At 42.9% G+C, this 21,429-nt stretch overlaps 1 protein-coding gene across 1 annotated transcript in view; it reads right to left on the bottom strand.

Moving 5' to 3' along the window:
• LOC311521332 (urea transporter 2-like) overlaps positions 1-21,429 on the bottom strand; it is a gene marked incomplete at its 5' end in the record, with an annotated part of 197,542 nt that overhangs the window by 126,735 nt on the left and 49,378 nt on the right. Inside the window, one exon of the mRNA XM_084629614.1 lies at positions 4,565-4,674. Within this exon, the coding sequence (XP_084485740.1) occupies positions 4,565-4,674 (110 nt within the window). The remainder of the gene's footprint in view (positions 1-4,564; positions 4,675-21,429) is intronic.

The following is a 21,429-nucleotide window of genomic DNA, read 5'->3' as shown; positions in this document are numbered from 1 at the left end:
GGGCGAGCTCATCACACAGTCCCATGAAATTGGCTTTTCTCATCCGAAAGTTCTGCAGCCATTGCTTGTCATCCCAGACTTGCATGACGATGTGACCCACCACTCAGTGCTTGTTTCCCGAACCCAAAAGCGGCATTCCACGGTGGTGAGCATGTCCGTGAATGCCACAAGCAAACTCGTGTCGTTTGCCTTACTCGAGTCGATATCATTGCCGGAGTCCTGTCACTTTGGATCTTAAGGAATAACTCGACTGCCAAACATGGCATGCTGGCGAGACTCGTCAGCATATTCCTCAGCAGTTCGGGCTCCATTCCCGCAGACCGAAAGGGAAGACAGAGCACGCAGTACAAAAAACGTTGAAAGACGGTGTCAAAGGTGGATGGAAGCAAAGGGAATGCTGGGATGCGAACTGATGCATCACGGGGCGTTGGGACAGGACCCAGAATGCCCCACACTCCCTGCCCCCTTCCCACAAGCCACAGCACCAGAATGGGAAGAGGTGCTCTGTGGGATAGCTGCCCACAATGCACCGCTCCCAATGCCGCTGCAAGTGCCGCAAATGTGGCCACACCAGTGCTCTTGCAGCTGTCAGTGTGGACAGACTGCAGCGCTTTCCCTACTGCGCTGTACGAAGGCGGGTTTAACTCACAGTGCTCTACATCTGCAAGGGTAGCCATGCCCTTAGAAGACGACAATCACTAAGTAAGTGCATTTAACAGCATGTATGCACTTTGGAAGGTCTTTGCAAGAACAAAAGAAACCTTAAGTCTTGTGAGCTGGACTAATTCAGATTCTACTTTTGGCAGAATTGGTCAATACTCACAAATGCCATCTGGGAATTGGACTTGGGGGTGTGTGTGAACAAAATAAACATGCAGAGAATCTTATTTTAATAACTTTCTGGAACATCCATTTGGAAGGGACACTGACAAGACAAGTAATTATTGGTTAAAAACAGGGTTTGCAGTGGTTTGACTTTGTTCAACAAAGAATATATATATAGTACAAGATCAGTAGGAACTGTTCAATTTAAGAGTGATTCTACCTCATCATGTGGTATATAGGGTATTTATGCATCACATGTTTTTATGGTCCAGATCCTTAGCTAGCATAAATTGGCCAAGCTCCCTGGAAGTCAAGAGGAGTTGTGTTGATTTACTGCTTCTGCAGATCAGCCTTTATATTTGTCATAAATTTGTAGAGAAAGAAGAAAACTATTCTCATATCTCATAGATGTTTTGGATTGGAACCTATTACAAAATGTGATCCTTCCCCCCTTTCTCTCTCCCCCCCCCCATATAGATACACATACACATTTTACTCTAGTGAATGTGATTTGAGAGGAGTGGATGTTGGGCCTTCTGGATTCTTTTAAAGACACTGCCTCTGATCCACTTAATTGCTTTGCAACTCAATTTATCCTTCTATAAAATGGGAATAACACACACACATCTGCAAGGGGGTTATGAGACTTCATTAAGGAAGATTTACTTAGCATTTTGAAGTCCTTGTTTTAAAGGCCCTAACTTCCAGGCACTGTCATATCCCTGCTGACTGAGAAACATATGAGTGGTAAGTATCCAAACCTAAATCTTTTGTGTACATAAATCTGCTCATTTATTAAAGAACATAATTCCCTTTCCATTGCAATTTGTACAGCTGAGCTTTAGGGGGGAAAAGCACTTCCTTAATTTTCTTGCTAATGAGTCTCATCAGGTTGTTACACTCACATTGTGGAGTCCAGCCCCACATTCGATAATATGATGAGATTGATGCAACCTAAAATGACATGCCACAGAAAAGGGACATGTCAGCAGAGCTTGACCTTCTGCCAATACACACCATGGATGTCTATATTTACTAACATTAAAGATGGAGGAAGTTTGATTGGTTGACATGGATGAGTGTACAGATCAGGAGGACTCCCTAGCCACATAACATGCCCACAATCGTATCCTTATTTGAGGTGCTAAACCCTGATGACCCTTTCATATACCACTTGGGAATGGCTATCTTTTGATCATGACTAGTAATATGTCCAACGAGCTGGACCTTGCTTGCAGTATTTTGGAACTGCTGCTTCAACTTCTCCCCAACCTGGAGCAAAAAATCATTCAACGTTTCAAAAAGATCTTTTCAGTTTTAAATGTGGGAACATTTTTCTGCGTATGTAGAGATGCTATTTTACCTGAATCTATTTATAATTTCAATCACATTAGAAAAAAAAGTTACTACCTGCATTAAAAAATACCCAACAATAACCCCCCGACACCCCCCCCACACACACACCCCACACACACCACACCATTTTCTGAAGAGCAAGCTTAAATCAGTATAAAAACAATAATAGATCTGGGAAGGGTTTTGTATAACACTGCAGATTCCAGTCAGAACATCTCTGAACACTAAATGACCACAGAAGGTGTGCTGAATCCAAAGTGTGAAAAATGGCCTTTGTGAAATGTCAGCTGGTAATAATGCAGCATGGCATATCAGGGAACACAGAGAAGGGTAAAAAGCCACTGAGCTGCTACCTAATAAAGGCTTTGCAGCTGGAAGTATTGCTGCACTAAGAATGTAAAAACCTGAGCTATACTTTGCTATAAACTCTTGCAAATACAACCATTTCTTGTACGAAGTTGTAGGTTAATTTTTACTTAATCTCTAAAAGGTGTCCAAAATACCACAGACGCACAGTAATCAAGTGTCATTTTTTATCCAGAATAGCCACTAAGCATGTAGAATTGTTGCTGTTTTGGTCCCAGGATATTAGAGAGTGAAGGTCAGTAAGAAGAAAAGGTGTACTTGTGGCACCTTAGAGACTAACCAATTTATTTGAGCATAAACTTTCGTGAGCTACAGCTCACTTCATCGGATGCATGTAATTTATTGGTCCAATTGGACCAACTTCTGTTAGTGAAAGAGACAAGCTTGTGAACTACACAGAGCTCTTCTTCTTATTGGGGAAATTGGGGAAAGGTACTCAGGCTTTGTCTACTATTGCAGCTGTTCTACTGTAGCGCTTCTGGTGAAAAGGTTCTCAGATGACGGGAGAGAGCTCTTCCATCAGCTTAACTCCTTTCTCCACTAGAGGCGGTAGCTATGCTGGTGGAAGAAGCTCTCCCACGGACATAGCATCGTCCATACTGGTGCTTGGGTTTGCATAATTTACGTCACTCAGGGGTGTGGATTCAGGTCCTAGGTCCCAGATCTGAAGAAGAGTTTTGTCTAGCTCAAAAGTCTGTTTCTCTCACCAACAGAAGTTGGTCCAATAAAGTATTACGTCACCCACCTTATCTCACTAACTAAGCATGGACAACTATGTTTAAAATAAATTGGTTAATCTCTAAGGTGCCACTAGTGCTCCTTTTCTTTTTGCGAATACAGACTAACACGGCTGCTACTCTGAAACCTATGTTTAAGATTATATTTTATGGCTGCACAAACAGATTCCCCAACCCCCAGCCTCCTAACTAACCCCACTGTTCCTGATCCTCAAAAGGACCATGTTAAAAATTAATTCTTGAGCAAGACTAGATCTTGGGCCAGGGGGTTGGTAATGAAGTAGAGATTTAGGGGCATAATTTCAAATGGAAGTGATTGCGAGTAGTGGGTGCCCAGCACATTCACAGATCATATCCTTTCCCTGGCATCAGTTGCCTATTCTAATCCAGCTTTTGTTCGTGGTGCTGGAATGGTGCTGCCATCTGATAACTGTTTAGTGGTCAAAGAGAAATGTAGGTTTCAGTTTCTAAACATTTACCAACCACATTATCTATTGTCACAGGCATCATTTTTAAAACTACCACCAAAATGCATATCCATTATCAACAGCAATAGGTATAAATAGATTCCATCTAGAATTAAGATGCAAACTATCTAAGCACTCCTTCAGGCATACCCCTGAATCAAGAGATGGGTTTTTCTCTGTACAGAGAAGGTTAATAAACTTGGGCTCTCCTATTAGACCAACAGGAAAGTGAGGTCTGGGGTTGAGTGATGTCCATATCCTGATTCCAGTCCTCAGACATCAAATCTCTAAAACTCATCGACTGACCTCAGCTAGGACTCAGATTAAATAGAGCTTTACAGACCGATATCAACACCTTGAATTGCACTGAGAAAAATCATGAGGCCAGTGCAAGTCTTTGGAACATTGGCATAATGTATTCTCTTTACTGCCAATTATGCTGTCTCAGATATAGACTTGGAGAGACCTTCTGGGGTAGCCCGATGTCAAGCACATGACAACAATCCAATCAGAAGAGCCTGATCTAGCTTCCATTGAAGTCTGTGTCCAAGCTCCCATGGTGCAGGGCTGATAGCAAAAATTACTCCAATTCCCAATGGGAAGAAGTTCCTGTCACAAAACCATCATTACATCTGGTACTAATTGGAACCCTTCATGGGAGTTTCAGCAGAACAGTCAAGTACCAAACGGGAATGAAGCCTGAACCACCAACTCACCACCAGAGATGACTTCCATAAGTCAGGATGGAGACACATTAGCCTGGTCAGCATGGGGCAAGTTTGAACAGTTGCCTTTCAGTCTGGGACGTCTCACCTGAGAAGTCTTAGGTGCCAATCTTAGAACATAAGAATGGCTGTACTGCGTCAGATCAATGGTCCATCTAGCCCAGTATCCTGTCTTCTTATAGTGGCCAATGCCAGGTGCTTCAGAGGGAAAGAACAGAACACATAATCATCAAGTGATCCATCCTCTGTTTGCCCATTCCCAGCTTCTGGCATACAGAGGCTAAGGACACTTCAGAGCATGGTTTTGCATCCCTGACCATCCTGGCTAATAGCCATTGATAGACCTATCCTCCATGGATGTATCTAGGGTTTTTTTTTAACCCTGTTATAGTCTTGGCCTTCACAATATCTTAGATCTTAGACTTCACCATTAAGGGCCTGTCTGGTTAACTCTGTGTGGGTGCTGGGTGGGGTTGGTGGCCTGTGTTATACAGGATGTCAGATTAGATGATCTGTTGGTCCCTTTTGGCCTTAAACTTGATGACTCTATCAAGTTAACAAAAATTTTGGACAACACAAGATATCCCTGATATAGATCAATCATCTTGTAGCTAATCTGAAGAATGGGGAGAATGACTGATATCAAAAATATAACTGATAATAATCATTTTAATAACTAGCCATCATTCATTATTATCTGGTTAACAGTAATAACAGCCAGAGTGGCAGGGGACCTGTAAGGTAGAGTGGGGTTTGGAGACTGGCCTATGACCCTTCAAGAACTATCAACCCTAGTCCCCCCTTAAAGATAACTTTTACAAAAACATCCCCTGGTCCTCCAGGAAGGCTAGGGTTTTTATTTATTTAACAGGAACCCAGTGATAGTCAGTGGAATTCACCTTGCAGAGTAGCTCATGGAGAATTTTAAGACTCCAGGACTATCACTTAGACAGGACATCATAGCATTTACAGTAACACAGTTACTGCCCTATTATGCTAAAGGGAGTCAGTGAAGCAAACAAGTCTCCAGCGAAGGAAAGATAGATGAATAAAGGAAAAGAAGGCTTCCAGTTCTTAAGATGGAAGAGCACAGCACTCCAGCCACGGGAATGTGCTATGTCTTTTATAACTTCATATGGGATAGTTTATTTTTCCCCCTCATTGTCCCTGCACTGACCTGTAACACAGCCTCTTTGTTATCTCCACTTTCCTATAAATGTGTCTGTCTCTTTGTGTGTAGATCGTTATCTTCTACCGCAATGAGCTATCACTGGCTTTATATATAACTGCTAGGAAAATATTTTGTTTATAATAGGACTGAGAACGGGGGAGGAGATTTAAAAACAGATTTAAGTGAAAAATGATGCGCTTTGTGGAGTCGTGAATTTTCTAGGAAGGAACTTTGCATCCCTCACAAACAGTGATGGATCTCTGTGCGGGGTAAAATTCACACAGAGGCATTTACACCGGTGTAACTTCAGCCTGATGTTAGACACACTGGACCCTGTCTACATCTCTGCTCTGCCCTCAAGGACTATCTGTGAGGCATTTTAAAGGGTTGCAGGAACTGTTTACTCTATTTCTGCATCACTTTGAATACATATACACAATACACATTACAACAATGCCATTAGAGTACATGGCACAAGACAAGGTGCTTGCCTCGAGTAGCTTATGATCGAAATAAGGTACATAACAATGACTATAGAGTGTGGGAGGGGGCAGGACAAATGAGGGTAGAGAACAGCGAAGTCTGGATTCGCAAGGGTCACTCAAGTGTCTAAAAGGGCATTTAGGTGCCACTGGCATTTACAAAGCTACTGCTTAGCTGTTGCCTAACCCTGGAAGTGCTTTAGTTCCTCCCAGTGGGCATATGCAAAGAAGCTGGATCCTGAAATACAAATTGTTCCTCCATCTTCCTCACCTGTTGCACTGAACCAGTCGATGTGCTCAGAGGCAGGTGAAGAGAAAGTGGTGTGACAGACTCAGACCAGAAGGATATAAGAGAGGAGTAGAAGACAGGTATATCCACTTCAGAATGAGCGGGTCCCTGTTCCCTGGATAGCCAAACAAAGGCTACTCCAGGCTAATCAAGACACCTGACGCCAATTAACCAGTGAAGGCCATTAGGCTAATGGAGACAGCTGGAACCAATCAAGATCTCACTCATACTGGTTAAAAGCTCTCCTTTCCAGTTCCCTTGGGGGAAGTCCAGGTGAAGGAGAGGAAGCATTGCTGAATCCTGAGGTAAGGGTGAAGCTAGGAAAAGGGGACCATGGATGGGGTAGTGGCCCAGGGAATCAAAGCAGCATCAGTGATGAAGGGAAAACTGCCAACAGCTGCTACCATTAGGGTCCCTGGGCTGAAACCCAGAGTAGAGGGTGGGCCCAGATTCCCCCCTTCCCTCCCATGCTTTACAGAGATCCTCTTGAGAGGGGAAGCAGACTTTGGTCCAGGCAGGAGGCCAAACTGCACCTACTAAGCTCTAGGGAGCAACAGAGACTATGGATATTCCACCTTCCCATCTCCCATACTGGCCTGTGATGAAAGTAGCTAAATAAGCTGCGACCTTTGCTGCTATACTGAGAAAGGGTAGTCATATTGAGGGCCTTAGCGAGCTTCTGAGGCCACTGGATCCACCTGGAAGCGTGGGACCCACCAATACAGGCTCGGAACTTTGTCCAAGTGGAAATAAGAGGACTTCCCCCATGGACATCACTACCTCCTTGGTTTTTCCATGAGAAAGGGCTGACCTGGCTTCAGTGAGTAACTCCAGGAGAGGGTTCACAGCTGTGAATCCCAAATGGAGGTAGGCCCTTCCCTTCAGCTTGGATCCTAAGCACTGCCCCTTTGCTTGGAATGCTGGGTTCAGCAAATCCCTTTCTTAGATGCCTAACTCTCCTGGTGTGTTGTATTGGGAGCCTGGCTGCCTAACCAGGGGCTGTGGATTCTACCAAGGGGCAGGATGCCTAAAAGTTAGTTGCTGCAATACCCAAGTCCCCCTGGTGACCCTAGCCCTAGGAAGGGAAAATAATTTTGCTCTTAGCATAGCTTTATTTACAAAGAATCTAGTTCACGAGTATAGTGATTATGATGTCACTTGGGCTTGACAAAATAAGGGCCAGCTCTGTGGCTGGTGTCAATCAGCATAGCCCCTTTGAAGTCAAGGGAGATACAAAAATGTACATCAGGTGAATATTTTGCCAAGATTATTTATGGATGGATTCAAGGGAGTAAGGAGAGGACACCTCCCAATGTGGGAGGCAGCATAGAAAAGGCATGTGGCTGCAAGTGAGAGAAAGCCAACAGAAAGGCCCCATGCACCTATTTCCCCTCTGCATTAGCTTTGCAAAAAAAATGGACCCTAGATAAATATTCATCTTTCTATACACTTGAGCACTGCCTTTTTAAAATCTAGCTCATAACAGAGGCACCATGCAAGCTTGACACTTAAGACAGTGTCTTCATTGATGGATGTTCAGCCTACTGGAAAGAATAGGGCTAACAGGCTTGTTAGGAGCTTGATTAATAATCGGCTTAATGCATGGCCAAGCTGCCATGTAGCATGGCAATCATTCTGCAGTTCTGTACTTTCTGCATGACCCCAATAATAAAAACATTGCTAATTGGTGAGTCATTGAAGAAAAGCCCCTCATTATGGCAAGGGTAAGATATTGGTATGGGATTAAACCCTTCTGCTAATGTACAATCTAATAGTCAGCAGCATTTAAACTGGTTTGTTACAAATTTACTTGAAATTCGCACTTCACAAAGTTTTACAACTAGCTTTCCCAGCACTGTAGCTGTAAGGTCAATTTGAACTCTACTCACTGACTTCATAGATAGAGCACCCAGCTCCGTAAAGGCAAACAACATATTCTTGTCCTCCCCAATACCCACCTTAGACTTCTTCAGCTTTCAGAGCCTTACAAATTGCAGCCTCTTCCTACCTTACTGCCCTGGCCTTTCACTCATCTTGCCCATTCACTCCAGGAAAGCTGCAAAGCCAATCAACCCTTCATCTCTGGGCCTCCTTCCCTGCAACCCCTTCTGGTCCTACCTACAGCGTTTCCTCCTGCTCCTCAAAATATACTTCTCTCAGGAGGCCTAATAACCTGTACTCCTAGTGCTAGTGTGCATGAAGGGAGATCAAAGGAAAGAACCAAAGGCAAAGCATGAGAAACCCAATAAGGTTTTTTAATGACCAAGATACAACATCCGTCAGCCACCTCAGCAACTGCAGTGCAATACTGCTGTAGACTTCAACTTCACCCTCTCAGGAGCATTTTGGTGCAATCTCCAGAAAAGGCTGCATGGTAAAGTCGTCCAAGGGAAGGCAGAACCAAAGGAGCAGTGAGGAGACACTGGGTCTCTGTGCAGAAGTTCTTGTCCTTGTGAAGAACTGAACCACCTGCTAGTTGGATGGCCAGGAGGATGCTCTTACCATTCCAATAATAATCTAAATAATCTCAAGGCAACTCCACGAGTCAAAACTCACTCCATTCCCCCCCCCCCCCCCATCCCCGTGCAGAATTTCATGGCACATGGTAGAATGCAACCTTACAGGTGCATGGATTACATCATGCATTTCTGGGATAGAACACTGCTATTGTTTGACAACACATAGCAGCACTACATGGCAGTTTAGAAAGTGAAGAATGCTTCTCTCTCATTGAAACTATTCTATTCGATCTAGAATTTTATACCGTGACCAGCACTGTTAGCTTCAACTACAAGTAGAATCTAAAGAAACATAATTACCTACCTATACTTTTGCTTGGATCCATATTGCAAAAACTCTCAGGGAATCTTTATAGACTATAAGTAATCAGCACCCCAGACTTCTGCGCCATTTGAAAGAAGGCACCTCTAGCAGCATATGCTTTGGTGTTGGTTCAACACTGAGTCCAATGGAAAGGTTCCAACTATTGAACCACTGATACTACTTTCCTGTGGCATCTGCCATCTATATTTTGACAAGGTTTATCCATGCTTAACCTATGAGGTCTGATAAGGTCCCGGGCCACGGCAGCCAGAATGCACTTAGAACTATTAAAGTATTTTTTCCCCTAAGAATGAAAAAAGGAAATAAAGAACTAAAACTGGAATAATGGCTGAAATATTGGGCATGTTCCCAAACCAGTAATTTCCCCTTCAGTTCTCATGGACTGAGGAGAATAAAACCTTTTTAGCTTTATGTTTGTTTGTTAAAACACAAAACAAACTATTTTGCTCCTCTCTAGAGACATTGTCTACTCAGTTAGAATTACATAAAGATATTGTACTGTGAACCAAAATCCGCACCTCTCTCCAGTAAATTCATCAGATCAATTCCATAAATCCCTCCTAATGATGCAATCAGGGAGTTTGTTAAGTGAGGGCAAACTTGCGAAGTACCGTTGTCTGTCTTCAAAAAGTGCTGACGTGCTCAATATGGTGGCCATATTTGTATGACTTGGCATGCCTATAAAGTCCCACTGAATTTGAATATATACTGCTTGTAACAGCGCTGTTATAATGTATTGTAGAAAGCTATAGCATGTTTTTAATAAAAGATTAGCTCACTGAGATGAGCTCCGACTAATATGTGAGAGAGGCAAGGGTAGCCACAGCCAGCTCACACATTTTTAAAGTGTTAAATTGTGTCTACACTAGGTGGAAAATTAGGTTTAAAATGGTGTTAGCTTACATCTTTTAAAACATGATTTATTTCCTTAGCCTAGACAAAGCTTGAAGATGATTGGATTCCCATGACTTTGTTTTCCCTTTTAAAATGCTATTCACATTTGAATTTCTATTTAAAGTAGAACTAACAAAAAGCAAAGTTTATGGATGAATAAGGCTTCAGCCATGAGCAACATGATCAGCAGTCTCTTCCATTAACAGAGCTTGAAATGCTCCAACTTCATCCCTAGGGTTAACATGAGAGCATTTAAAAACTAGCATTAAGTAATGGAGCATTCCCCAAAGTGTGAGGCCTGTGCCCCAGGGAGACATGAAGAGCTATTTGAGGGGCACAGAGAACTTTGTTCTGCAGTCTCAGCTTTCAGTTCTTAAGGTTCAGAAAATAACTTTCAAAACATGACATGAGTATAATGGATGAAATGACATCTGAGTGAGTTTGCAGACACACTGAAACCAATAACTCAGAGGTGTGAACTTCCCCATTCCTTTCAATGAACAATTCCCATAAGGAACTTTGATTTCACCTCCAGTCAGCATACTAGATGGCAAGAACAAGCTTCAAACATAGCCAATGCCTATCCCATGACAATCCAGTCCCTGGTTTTGACTTTCCATGCTATCTTTGTGTAAAGTTCACTTCATACCTGAAGTGATTGTTCTGATGTGCTGCTAATGTTATAAGTGGGTCCTTCATGAATCTCCACTTTGCTGCTGTGGACAGTTAGAAGGTGTAGGCCACATACTTGCAGGCTGCACCCATGGGCAAGGACTGCTTGGTTCCCTTATGGACATGCACAATGTCCTTCCCTCAGCTATTGAATGGTTAAGACACTTAGAACAACACGCTTGACTTGACTGCCTTTGTAGATGCAATGACAATATATATGATACCAATGATGATACACGAAATGTCAAGAAGAGGATGCATCACATTATGAAAATCTAAAATAAACATAATCCTTTAATGCCGCATGATGGGGATTAAATGGGTGGACATGCTTGTTTTCATTTTCCAGGAGGAGGGACTCAACTAGCCAAAGTTTAGAAAAACACTGATGTAATGAACTTTAGTTCAAGTTTTCAGTGAAAATGTGAACCTAGTTCTTACTCTCAGCTAAGCTGTTTCCAAAAGGCCCAAGGGAGAGCAGGAGAGTAGAACTGGTTTTAAAAATATCCCTAATTAAAAAGAAATGATTATTGATTATATTAAAAAAAAACATCACCACTCAAACCTTTGAAAATTCAATTTTTTTGAAAATTGAAAAATTCCTATCCGCTCTATAGGTTGTAGGAAACCAGAAAAAAAATTCAGTCCAAAAGCAAAATTTCAACTAAAAAAGTTTGTTGAAAAATTGAAATTCTGAAAAATTCAACCAGCTATTAAGGGAATAGCTTCCATCCAAGGCACAAGGCTTCCCCAGAGTTGCCTCCAGTACCAGGATCTGCACACTACACCCAGGTCTGTATGCAAGTGGTATGGTCAGACCTTTAGATAGCATCTTCCCGGATTGGTGAGGGAATGGCTTTTCCTATGTGAATTTCGTGTTTTAAGTGGTGCCCAGTTGGAGAGATTTAGGCCCTGATCCTGAAAACCACTTTACCTGTTCAGGCTTGTAATTACATCTCTAATGTATATACCTATTGAGCCAATTCCTCAGCTGGTGTAAATCTGCAAAGCTCTTCTGAAGTTAATGGAGCTATACTGGTTTAAAATGACGAAGGAACTGTCTGATTATGCACTTAAATAACATGGCATTGTTTGTTATTTTATTATTACATTTTTGGTATTAAACTAGAAGATTAAAAAACCCTCACTGCATTTCCTTCTGTTATTCATTCTTCACTATCCGGCCTTCACTCAACTGTTTCCTTCATTACATCGTCCAATCTCATGATGTATTTTTTTCCCGTGACTCTCTTAGCTCAATCTGATTTCCTTTACTACTTAATTCTCCTCTGTTTTCATCTCTTTTCTTTCTTTCCCATCCTTTCTTTCTCTTTTCATATCTGGTCTCTACCTTTTAAAATCTCTTCTGTCTTCCACTATGCACACTCTTTCCTTCCCCATCTTCATTATCTGGTAGGTTGGTCTCAAACACCCACCATCCACACTCCCTGTCCATTCATATGCCTGTCTTCCACACTGCATGCCTCCTTGCTCTTCCCCCATACCCTACTCCACCACATTCACATGTATATTGAGGTCTCATGTTACACACCTGCACCTTGTTACAGCATCAACGAATCTTTCCTATTGCCAGTCTCTCCTTACCTATCTACAAGATCTACTATATATTATAGGTGTTTGGGCTGTGAGATCTCACCTGGCCTTCTTCACAATTCAGGGAGTGGGATTGGGATCACTGGGCCTGTCAACAGCTGACGGCGTGATGGATGCTGTCTGGAAATATACATACAAGAGTGAGTGGAACAGCTCTGGGGCCTAGAGAACTTAGCCTATTGGGCAAGTGTCCTGTTGCCAGATGTCCAGTCTATGGCTGTTATACCACCTTAAAAAGTGAACACATCACTTAGATGTAATACAGTTACAATGCCATGCCGAGGAATTGGATCAATACTGAATAACCAGCACAGTTCCCTGAGATTTCCTTAAACATAGTCCATCTAAGAACTACCCCAGCCAACCCTGCTTCATCTGCAGATTATGGAGCAAAGATATGAGGCAGCTGAAGGGAAAAGCTCCAGACTTGCAGATGGAAGCAGAACTGAACAATTCTGAGGGGAGCCTGCTAGGTGAGGAAAGTGGACAGTGGAAGCATGTGACTAAGAGAACCAGGCAGAGGAAAAGACGGGCTAGTGAAGGAGAAATAGAGCTCAAGAACAGGTTTGCAGAGTTGGAAAATGAAGAAGGGGCTCAGCAGGTGGTCACTGAAGGTGGAAGGGCAAGGAAGAAGAGAAGAGCAGCTAGTCCTATAGGAAAAGGTGAAGTCAATGGCGACTACACCAAATATGAGCCCCAGGAGGATACAGGATGGGTTGAAGAGGATTGCAAGGGAGAATAGGAATGGAAAGAACTTGCAGCCAGAGGGAACAGGGGATAGACTGGAGAATAGCACCTTCACCAGGAAAAGGCATGGTCTACGTGATCGGGGACTCCTTACTGAGAAGAATAGACAGGCCTGTAACCAGAGCTGATCCAGAGAATAGAAGGGTGTGCTGTCTTCCAGGTGCTAAGATACGGGATGTAGACCTGAGGTTGAAAAGGATCCTAAAGGGAGCGGGAGCGGGTATTGCCAATTTAGAGAAGGACCGGGATATCATACAGGAGGATCTGGATGACCTTGTAAACTGGAGTAATAGTAATAGGATGAAATTTAATAGTGAGAAGTGTAGGGACGTGTATTTAGGGATTAATAACAAGAATTTTAGTTATAAGCTGCGGACGCATCCATTAGAAGTAACGGAGGAGGAGAAGGACCTTGGAGTATTGGTTGACCACAGGATGACTATGAGCCGCCAATGTGATATGGCTGTGAAAAAAGCTAATGTGGTCTTGGGATGCATCAGGCGAGGTATTTCCAGTAGAGATAAGGAGGTGTTAGTACCGTTATACAAGGCACTGGTGAGACCTCACCTGGAATACTGTGTGCAGTTCTGGTCTCCCATGTTTAAGAAGAATGAATTCAAACTGGAACAGGTACAGAGAAGGGCTACTAGGATGATCCAAGGAATGGAAAACCTGTCTTATGAAAGGAGACTCAAGGAGCTTGGCTTGTTTAGCCTAACTAAAAGAAGGTTGAGAGGAGATATGATTGCTCTTTATAAATATATCAGAGGAATAAATACCGGAGAGGAATTATTTAAGCTCAGTACCAATGTGGACACAAGAACAAATGAATATAAACTGGCCATCGGAAAGTTTAGACTTGAAATTAGATGAAGGTTTGTAACCATCAGAGGAGTGAAGTTCTAGAATAGCCTTCCAAGGGAAGCAGTGGGGGCAAAAGATCTGGCTTCAAGATTAAACTTGATAAGTTTATGGAGGAGATGGTATGATGGGATAACATGATTTTGGCAATTAATTGATCTTTAACTATTCATGGTAAATAGGCCCAATGCCTGTGATGGGATGTTAGATGGGGTGGGATCTGAGTTAGTACAGACACTTTTTTCCTGGGTATCTGGCTGGTGAATCTTGCCCATATGCTCAGGGTTCAGCTGATCGCTATATTTGGGGTCAGGAAGGAATTTTCCTCCAGGGCAGATTGGAAGAGGCCCTGGGGATTTTTTGCCTTCCTCTGCAGCATGGGGCACGGGTCACTTGCTGGAGGATTCTCTGCACCTTGAAGTCTTTAAACCATGATTTGAGGACTTCAATAGCTGAGACATAGGTGAGAGGTTTATCGCAGGAGTGGGTGGGTGAGATTCTGTGGCGTGCATTGTGCAGGAGGTCAGATTAGATGATCATAATGGTCCCTTCTGACCTTAATATCTATGAATCTGTGAGAGAGCTCATAGGAAAAACAGCTTATAGGAGAAAGACTGACCAGCTGCAGGCAAGCTGTTCTACAGGGATTAAACTCAGTGCACTTCTCACAAGAGTGCCCTGGACCAGCCACAACATGGATGGACACGTTCCATCTACCTAAATTCTCCTTGCATTTTCTATTGTATGCAGGGTTCTTTGCTCCCAGTTCTAAACTGTTGCACATTGAAACAGCTGCTGCATTTCACCCTAGAGAGGGTGGACACTTCAGCAGCGGATAAAACAATTGCTTTGTGTGTCTCTCTCTTGGGTGTTTTTTTCCCTTTTCTTTTTTGTTATATCCCCCCCCCCCCAAAAAAAAAATGCTACTTGCAGATACACACTTGTGGTTCCCATTGACTCCATGACGAGCTGGAAGCACAGTCAGCTTGTACGATGAGATTGTGAGGCGCTCTGGGATATATTTGGCTGGTAGGTGCTGTATAAAGTCATTATTGTTAATATTCCAAACTAGATCTCTGCAGCAAGTTCACTCTCTCCATTTGACGGTGGTTGTTTTTCAGTGCTCCACACAGGTATGCATGGCAAGCCCAAGGCTTGATTCTTTAATGTGCTCGGGAGACATGGAGAGAAGTGATGAGTGGGGCATGCCTGGGGGCTCAAAGCAGCACTCCATGGTTGGTTTTTGATTTAGAATGAAGAGAGGCTGACCGAGGAAAGGGAGGATTGTGGGCTGAGGCTCCAAAACAGCATTTATATTCCTTGTTTTGTACTAGGGCTAGCCAAGGTTAAATACAGGGAGAAAGAGAGTGTATACATCAGAAAATGCCAAGCGAGGGCTGAAGACCTGAGCTGCTGCTTTTTTCCCCGCTTTTTTTTTTTTTTTGGCCAATCCTCCATGTCACTGCCACAGGCTGGATTGAGTTGACTCGTGGATAATATCCATCTCAGTATGAGGTTGTAGTTTACGTCCCGCCCTTTCACAGTCCACTTTCACTTATTGTTACTGATTTAGAGCCTGCTTAAAGCCACCCAGCTCCCTGTGAAACTTGGCAGTATTTGTCTTTGATGTTTGCCCTGCAGGGCTTCCAAAGTGGCTGAACTTCAATGAGAAGTGTCCCATTCCCAGCCCATCCTGGCAGGAGAGCTCACAGCTACAGGGCTGGCCCAGCTATCTTAAGGCTAAATGCTGCTGGCACCGTCCATTGTGCAGAAGTTTGTTGAATGGTGAAGAATTCCAGAGAGGAGAGAAGCTTTCTTACAGCACATGTGGCAAGGCCAGACTTAGTCACACACTCCAAATGAATGAGAGGCAGGAAGCGAGGGCCTGAGAGCTACAGTATCAAACTGATCAGCCCAGCTTTCATTATCCAAGATGGGCCAGAGGCAAAATGTAAACCAGCCACAAATGACAAAAAGGCAACATGACTCTTCAAATTGGTTTGATTTTCATACACCGAGGTGCTATTTTTGACAAAGCAAAATGTTATATTCTTCCATACGCATACAGCAAGCATGTACTGTCAGCCTACAATGACTTGTATAGACTGGGGAAAATAGCAGCATAAAAATAACATCTTCTTGACAGAGGATAGTATGTGTCTTCTCTATAACATGGTTGCTTTCTCTGCATATAAGAGTGCTTGGAAATATAAAGCTGCAATACACAAAATAAAGGCCTCACAGATTGATAATTACACATATCACCATATAAGGAGATTACACATACATATTTAAGGCCAGGTTGACCAACATATTTCCTCTACTTTGTGCCATTCCGCTGATTCAAAGCGGTTCCGAACGTGAGTTAGCTGGCCAGTTAACCAGGGTTTACAACTTTTTGGTGTCACCTAAGCAGTGCTCTAGTGAATCTGGCCCATAATTTGTAACCTGACAGGATCCCTTTAAATACTCATAAAAGGCAGCCAAGGCCCTGTATTTAGTGACAGGAGCAACATTTTTTTTTTAAAAGGAACTTCACCAGTGGGATAAGCAAAGTATTTTAGGACCCAAACAGAACTCATAGTGTTGGGTAGATGTAAAGAGTGGGAAGGGCCAAGCTGACCTGAGGAATTAATTGTCTCAGAAGAGGACCTCTGTAAATCCCCAGCAGCTGAGCTCCTTTCCAGCTTGCGTGGAATGCAGTTCAAGCTGCCTCAGCATTTATTGGGTTTCAACATAAGATATTTAAAGGGGGAAGGGCTGGGGTAAAAGCAACTCCTACATTTCGAGCAACTTTGGAACCGCCTTTAAGGACTGACCTTCCCTATGAAATGGCACAACATAGGATGCTACAAAGTGCATAAGAAAAAAAAAATGGAGACGGGGACTTAATGGCTGAGATGATTAATTAAGGGCAACAGAACCTTTCTCCGGTTCAAAGGCAGATCTGGTTGGCAGTGACTGAATGTTGTTACCATTGGGTAAGAGGATCAAGGAGCAGTGTTGGGGGAAAAGCTTGCACCACGGAGATGTGCCTGCTGCATGGATGAAGAGAGATTTTCTATCAATCTGACACTTCTCTCAAGTAGTAACTTGACTACCGATGCACCACATCAAGCTGTTGGGCTAGATGCAGGAACCGCTGGGTGAAATGTAGTCTGGCCTGTGTCATACAGGAAGTCAAACTAGACGATCATAATGGTCCCTTCTGACCTTCAAATCCATGAATCATAGCACAGTGATAAATACTCCCTGAATTAATGCCAACCTAAAGAGATTTATAGCTATGTAACAGTTTGGCAGACTCTAGGAACCTGCATAATTAGGTGAGTCATATCTATCCAGTCACTACGTTGTTAGGGGCTTCATAAAAGTGCAGTGCAGTTACTGCTAACTCATACTTGCAGGTGGGTTCAATTAGCTCCCAACCAGGATATGAGGCGCAGGAACCTCTGCTAAGGGCAAAGGGAGTTAGGGTTTGGGGTGGAAAGGTCTTACAGGGAAACCTTTAGGAACAGCCAAGCTTAGGTGGAGTGTTTGTTGGAATAACAACACAATCAACCTAACTTGAGATACTTAGATGGGCATAAGTGGAGACTTTATCTCTGTGTATATTCTCTGTCCACAATGGGAACTCGATCATCTGGTAAGAGCTGTTGTTATTATCATTACTTCTAAAGAGTGTGGCCTCATGAATTAATTAAGAGAATACACACAGTAACCACATTATGTGCTTTCACAGGGGGATAATTCCAAGGGAAGGAGTATTCATCAGTCAATCAGAACAAAGATTGTCTGAACCATTCAAAAGCAAGATGTATTAAAAATTCAACATTTGTTGCTCCAGGGTGGCTGAGGTACTGCCATCTTCACTAATCTAAGCATAGAAAGATGCTCGGATTTCCATAGATACTTTGGGAAGTGCATGCTGAATTGTAAAGGTATCCACTATACATCGGTTTTAAAATTCCATCTCTCCCCCATATTTTTCTGCTAATTCATCATAAAAAGTGCATCAAACACTTATGTTCTTCAACTGGGATGAGCTGAACCAAAGCCCTGGATTCAATCTTCCCCATGTGTTCAGGTTATTAGAAGTCCAAACCTGGATCCTTATTTTCCAAAGGGCTATTTTATAATAGGCTAAACCAAAACCTCAGCTCTGAACAGCCCCAACTCTGGGGAGATAAAAATCAGAATCTGGATTCAAATGTTGTTGCTTTAGCCCATCTCTACCCAAACTTGGGGCTGGATCCAGCACCCACTGAACTCAATGGAAATCTTTCCATTAATTTTAATGGATGCTTGACAAGTCCCTTGAATCCGAAAACCAAACCATGGTAAGCCTTAGAGATGCAAAATGAAATATAGCTGGATTTGGCTAACAGCAACTCACAAACATGGAGTGATGTACCATGGGGTATTTGGCAGTGATGCACATCTAGAAACTTTTCTAGCATTGCAAGCTTTTACACTTCTTGTTTAGATACCATCCACCTCCACCTAGCAGCAAATCCAACCCAACTAAAAACAGATAAGCAGCTTATCTCTTTAAATTGCTTTTTCTTTCCTCTTTGCTTCATCTCCTTCATCAGTGTGAAATCTCCTGGTAAAGGGCATTCCGAGGAGAAATTTCACAGAATGCAAGAAGGAAAGAACAAAATGCAAGTGTGGCTGATTCTCACCGTATTGAGGCTTCCCATTAATACTGTCATAAATCCCACACTCATGCTTTTAGTGTTGCTTCTTGTGATTCTTCCTCTTTACATATCAGATACTAATTATCTTACTAGTTGAGCAGCAAAATTTGATTTGGCATTTAACCTGCCTTTTCTTGTAAATCAACACGGTAGAGGAGATGAAACAAAATGATTAATGGAAAAGAATCCACAGATGCCTTTTGGAAGGAGGAGAGAAGAAACTAGTACACATGGCAGATTCCACTTTCAACTTCCCCCTTTTACACATTTTGATCTGAATTCCCAGCAGTTAGTATTAGCAAGAGGGTAAAACTTGAATTTTGACTGCTGCTCTGCCATACAGAATGATAGATCTTCTTTCTTTCCATGCCCCTTCCAGGCTACCCTACTGCCCCTTTTATAAGGTGGACTCACATCAGTTTATTAAGACTATAGTGACATGGCTATGTTGGCATATCCCCATTATGTAGATGAAGCCTACATCAACAGAAGGTTTTTTTTCAGTCAGTACAGAAACACCACTTCCCTGAACAATATCAGCTTAGTTGAAGGAGGCACTCTTCCATCAGCACAAATTTATCAGATGAGGTGTGCTTTTTCACACCCCAGACTGATGTAGCTCTTCCCATGTAATTTTCAGTTGTGTGCTCACGTTTTTATTATTATCATTATTCCTTTCTCATGGCACCTAAAGATGTACTAGGCACCTCCCAAAGCCAAAAGAAGGTGACCCAAGGAGCTTACAATTGATTAATATTAGACATGACATAAGTGGGCAACAAAACAGTAGGGAGGAGAAATCAATAAGATGACATAGTTACTCAGCAAGATTGATGGCAGAGAATGACGACAGAAGAGCGAGCTTTTTCCTTTGTGGATACATGTATTAGAATCATAGAATCACAGAATATTAGGGTTGGAAGAGACCTCAGGAGGTCATCTAGTCCAATCCCCTGCTCAAAGCATGACCAACATCAACTAAATCATCCCAGACAGAGCTTTGTCAAGCTGGGCCTTAAAAACCTCTAAGGATGGAGATTCCACTACCTCCCTAGGTAACCCATTCCAGTGCTTCACCACCCTCCTAGTGAAATAGTGTTTCCTCATATCCAGCCTAGATCACCCCCCTGCAACTTGAGACCATTGCTTCTTGTTCTGTCATATGCCACCACTGAGAACAGCCGAGCTCCATCCTCTTTGGAACCCCCCTTCAGGTAGTTGAAGGCTGCTGTCAAATCCCCCCACACACACTCTTCTCTTCTGCAGACTAAATAACCCCAGTTCCCTCAGCCTCTCCTCGTAAGTCATGTGCCCCAACCCCCTAATCACTACAGAAAATGAATTGTTTTAGCTCGCTAGGCATAACAGAGTGGTGCATCTGAAAGAGGGACCTAGAAGAGGGCGCTGTGCATGAAGATCAGCTCAGGGAAGGTGGTCTGTTTGTAGGAGATAATATAGAAAGCACAAACATGGTTGTGTCCACAGTGAAGAAGGAGGGTGGTGAGGTTGAGATACTGGACTGGGAATAATACCATTTGTGTTTAATTTCTAGCTCTGCCACATGCTTCTTGTGTGATTTTGGATACACATTAGATCCCAGTACAGGTAGACAGACTCGAGCTAGCATGCTAAAAATAGCATGCGATAGTCAACAACTATTTTTAGCATGCTAGGTTGAGCAGAGCTAGCACGTGTCCATTGATCCGCACTGGGAAGCATGCTCCTAGCAGCAGTATAGATGTAGCCAATGACGACAATAACTTAGCACCTTTCATCCAGAAGGATCTGAAAACACATCACAAACTATACCATCAGAACACTATATCAAGTATACCATTGAACTCCACCTAAATGCTGCCATCTCTGAGATGGAACGGGACAGCTGTTTAACAGGCTACAGCAATGCTGCATAAACAGCTTAAGATGCTCTTAATCAGTTGAAACTACAGAAGGGAAACAGAATGACCACACTGGACTTCAGGGGGACTTCAGTTTGTTCTTAATATCTTAGTAGAGACTTCCATATAAGCACAAAAAATAGAGGTTTTCAAGAATGGGTGCCTAAAGTAATAGGGCAGCTCATCTATTAAAGGCTGGCAGGCTTGGGGCTAGCCAACCCACATTACTAAAGAGGCACACCTGAGGTAGATTAGCTGTTTCTGTATAAAAAATATCAGGAAGCTGTAGAGAGGGAGATTACTCAGGAAATTGCAGAGAGATTTCAGAGAGTGAGAAAGCTCCTGCAAGGGAGACAATGAGACCTGGAGAGTTGCCCCAGATAGGTAGGGTTGGGAGTTGCTGGCTAAATCAGGAAGCACCCTACAGAGAGCATTTTCAAGGTGTACAGGGGCTTCTGGGAGCCAGTAGGTTCCAGCAGAGAAACCTGAAACTTGGGGAGTGAGACAACAGACAGGAAAGGCCTGGGAGAATGGATGGACTTCAACTTAATTTTGAACATTTGTTAATTTGACAAAGCAGAACCCAAGAAAGGATGGGAATGGACAAAAGTGTTTTGAGTTTACTGAACAGTCCCAGAGGGAAAATGGAGGCAGGTTGCCTGTAGCATGACCTTAGGCCATGATGGGGTGCATGGAAAGTGGCTGGCGTGGTTACAGTTAGGCTCCTTAGTCTATAGTTAAACTCCTAAATAAGTGGCCTGTCTTTCAGAAATCCCTAACA

This window comes from Lepidochelys olivacea (assembly GCF_965140295.1).
Source record: "Lepidochelys olivacea isolate rLepOli2 genome assembly, chromosome: 5".
In the NCBI taxonomy this organism is placed as follows: Eukaryota; Metazoa; Chordata; order Testudines; family Cheloniidae; genus Lepidochelys; species Lepidochelys olivacea.
Note: the sequence above shows the minus strand (reverse complement) of the source record. Positions and strands in the feature narration are given on the sequence as shown.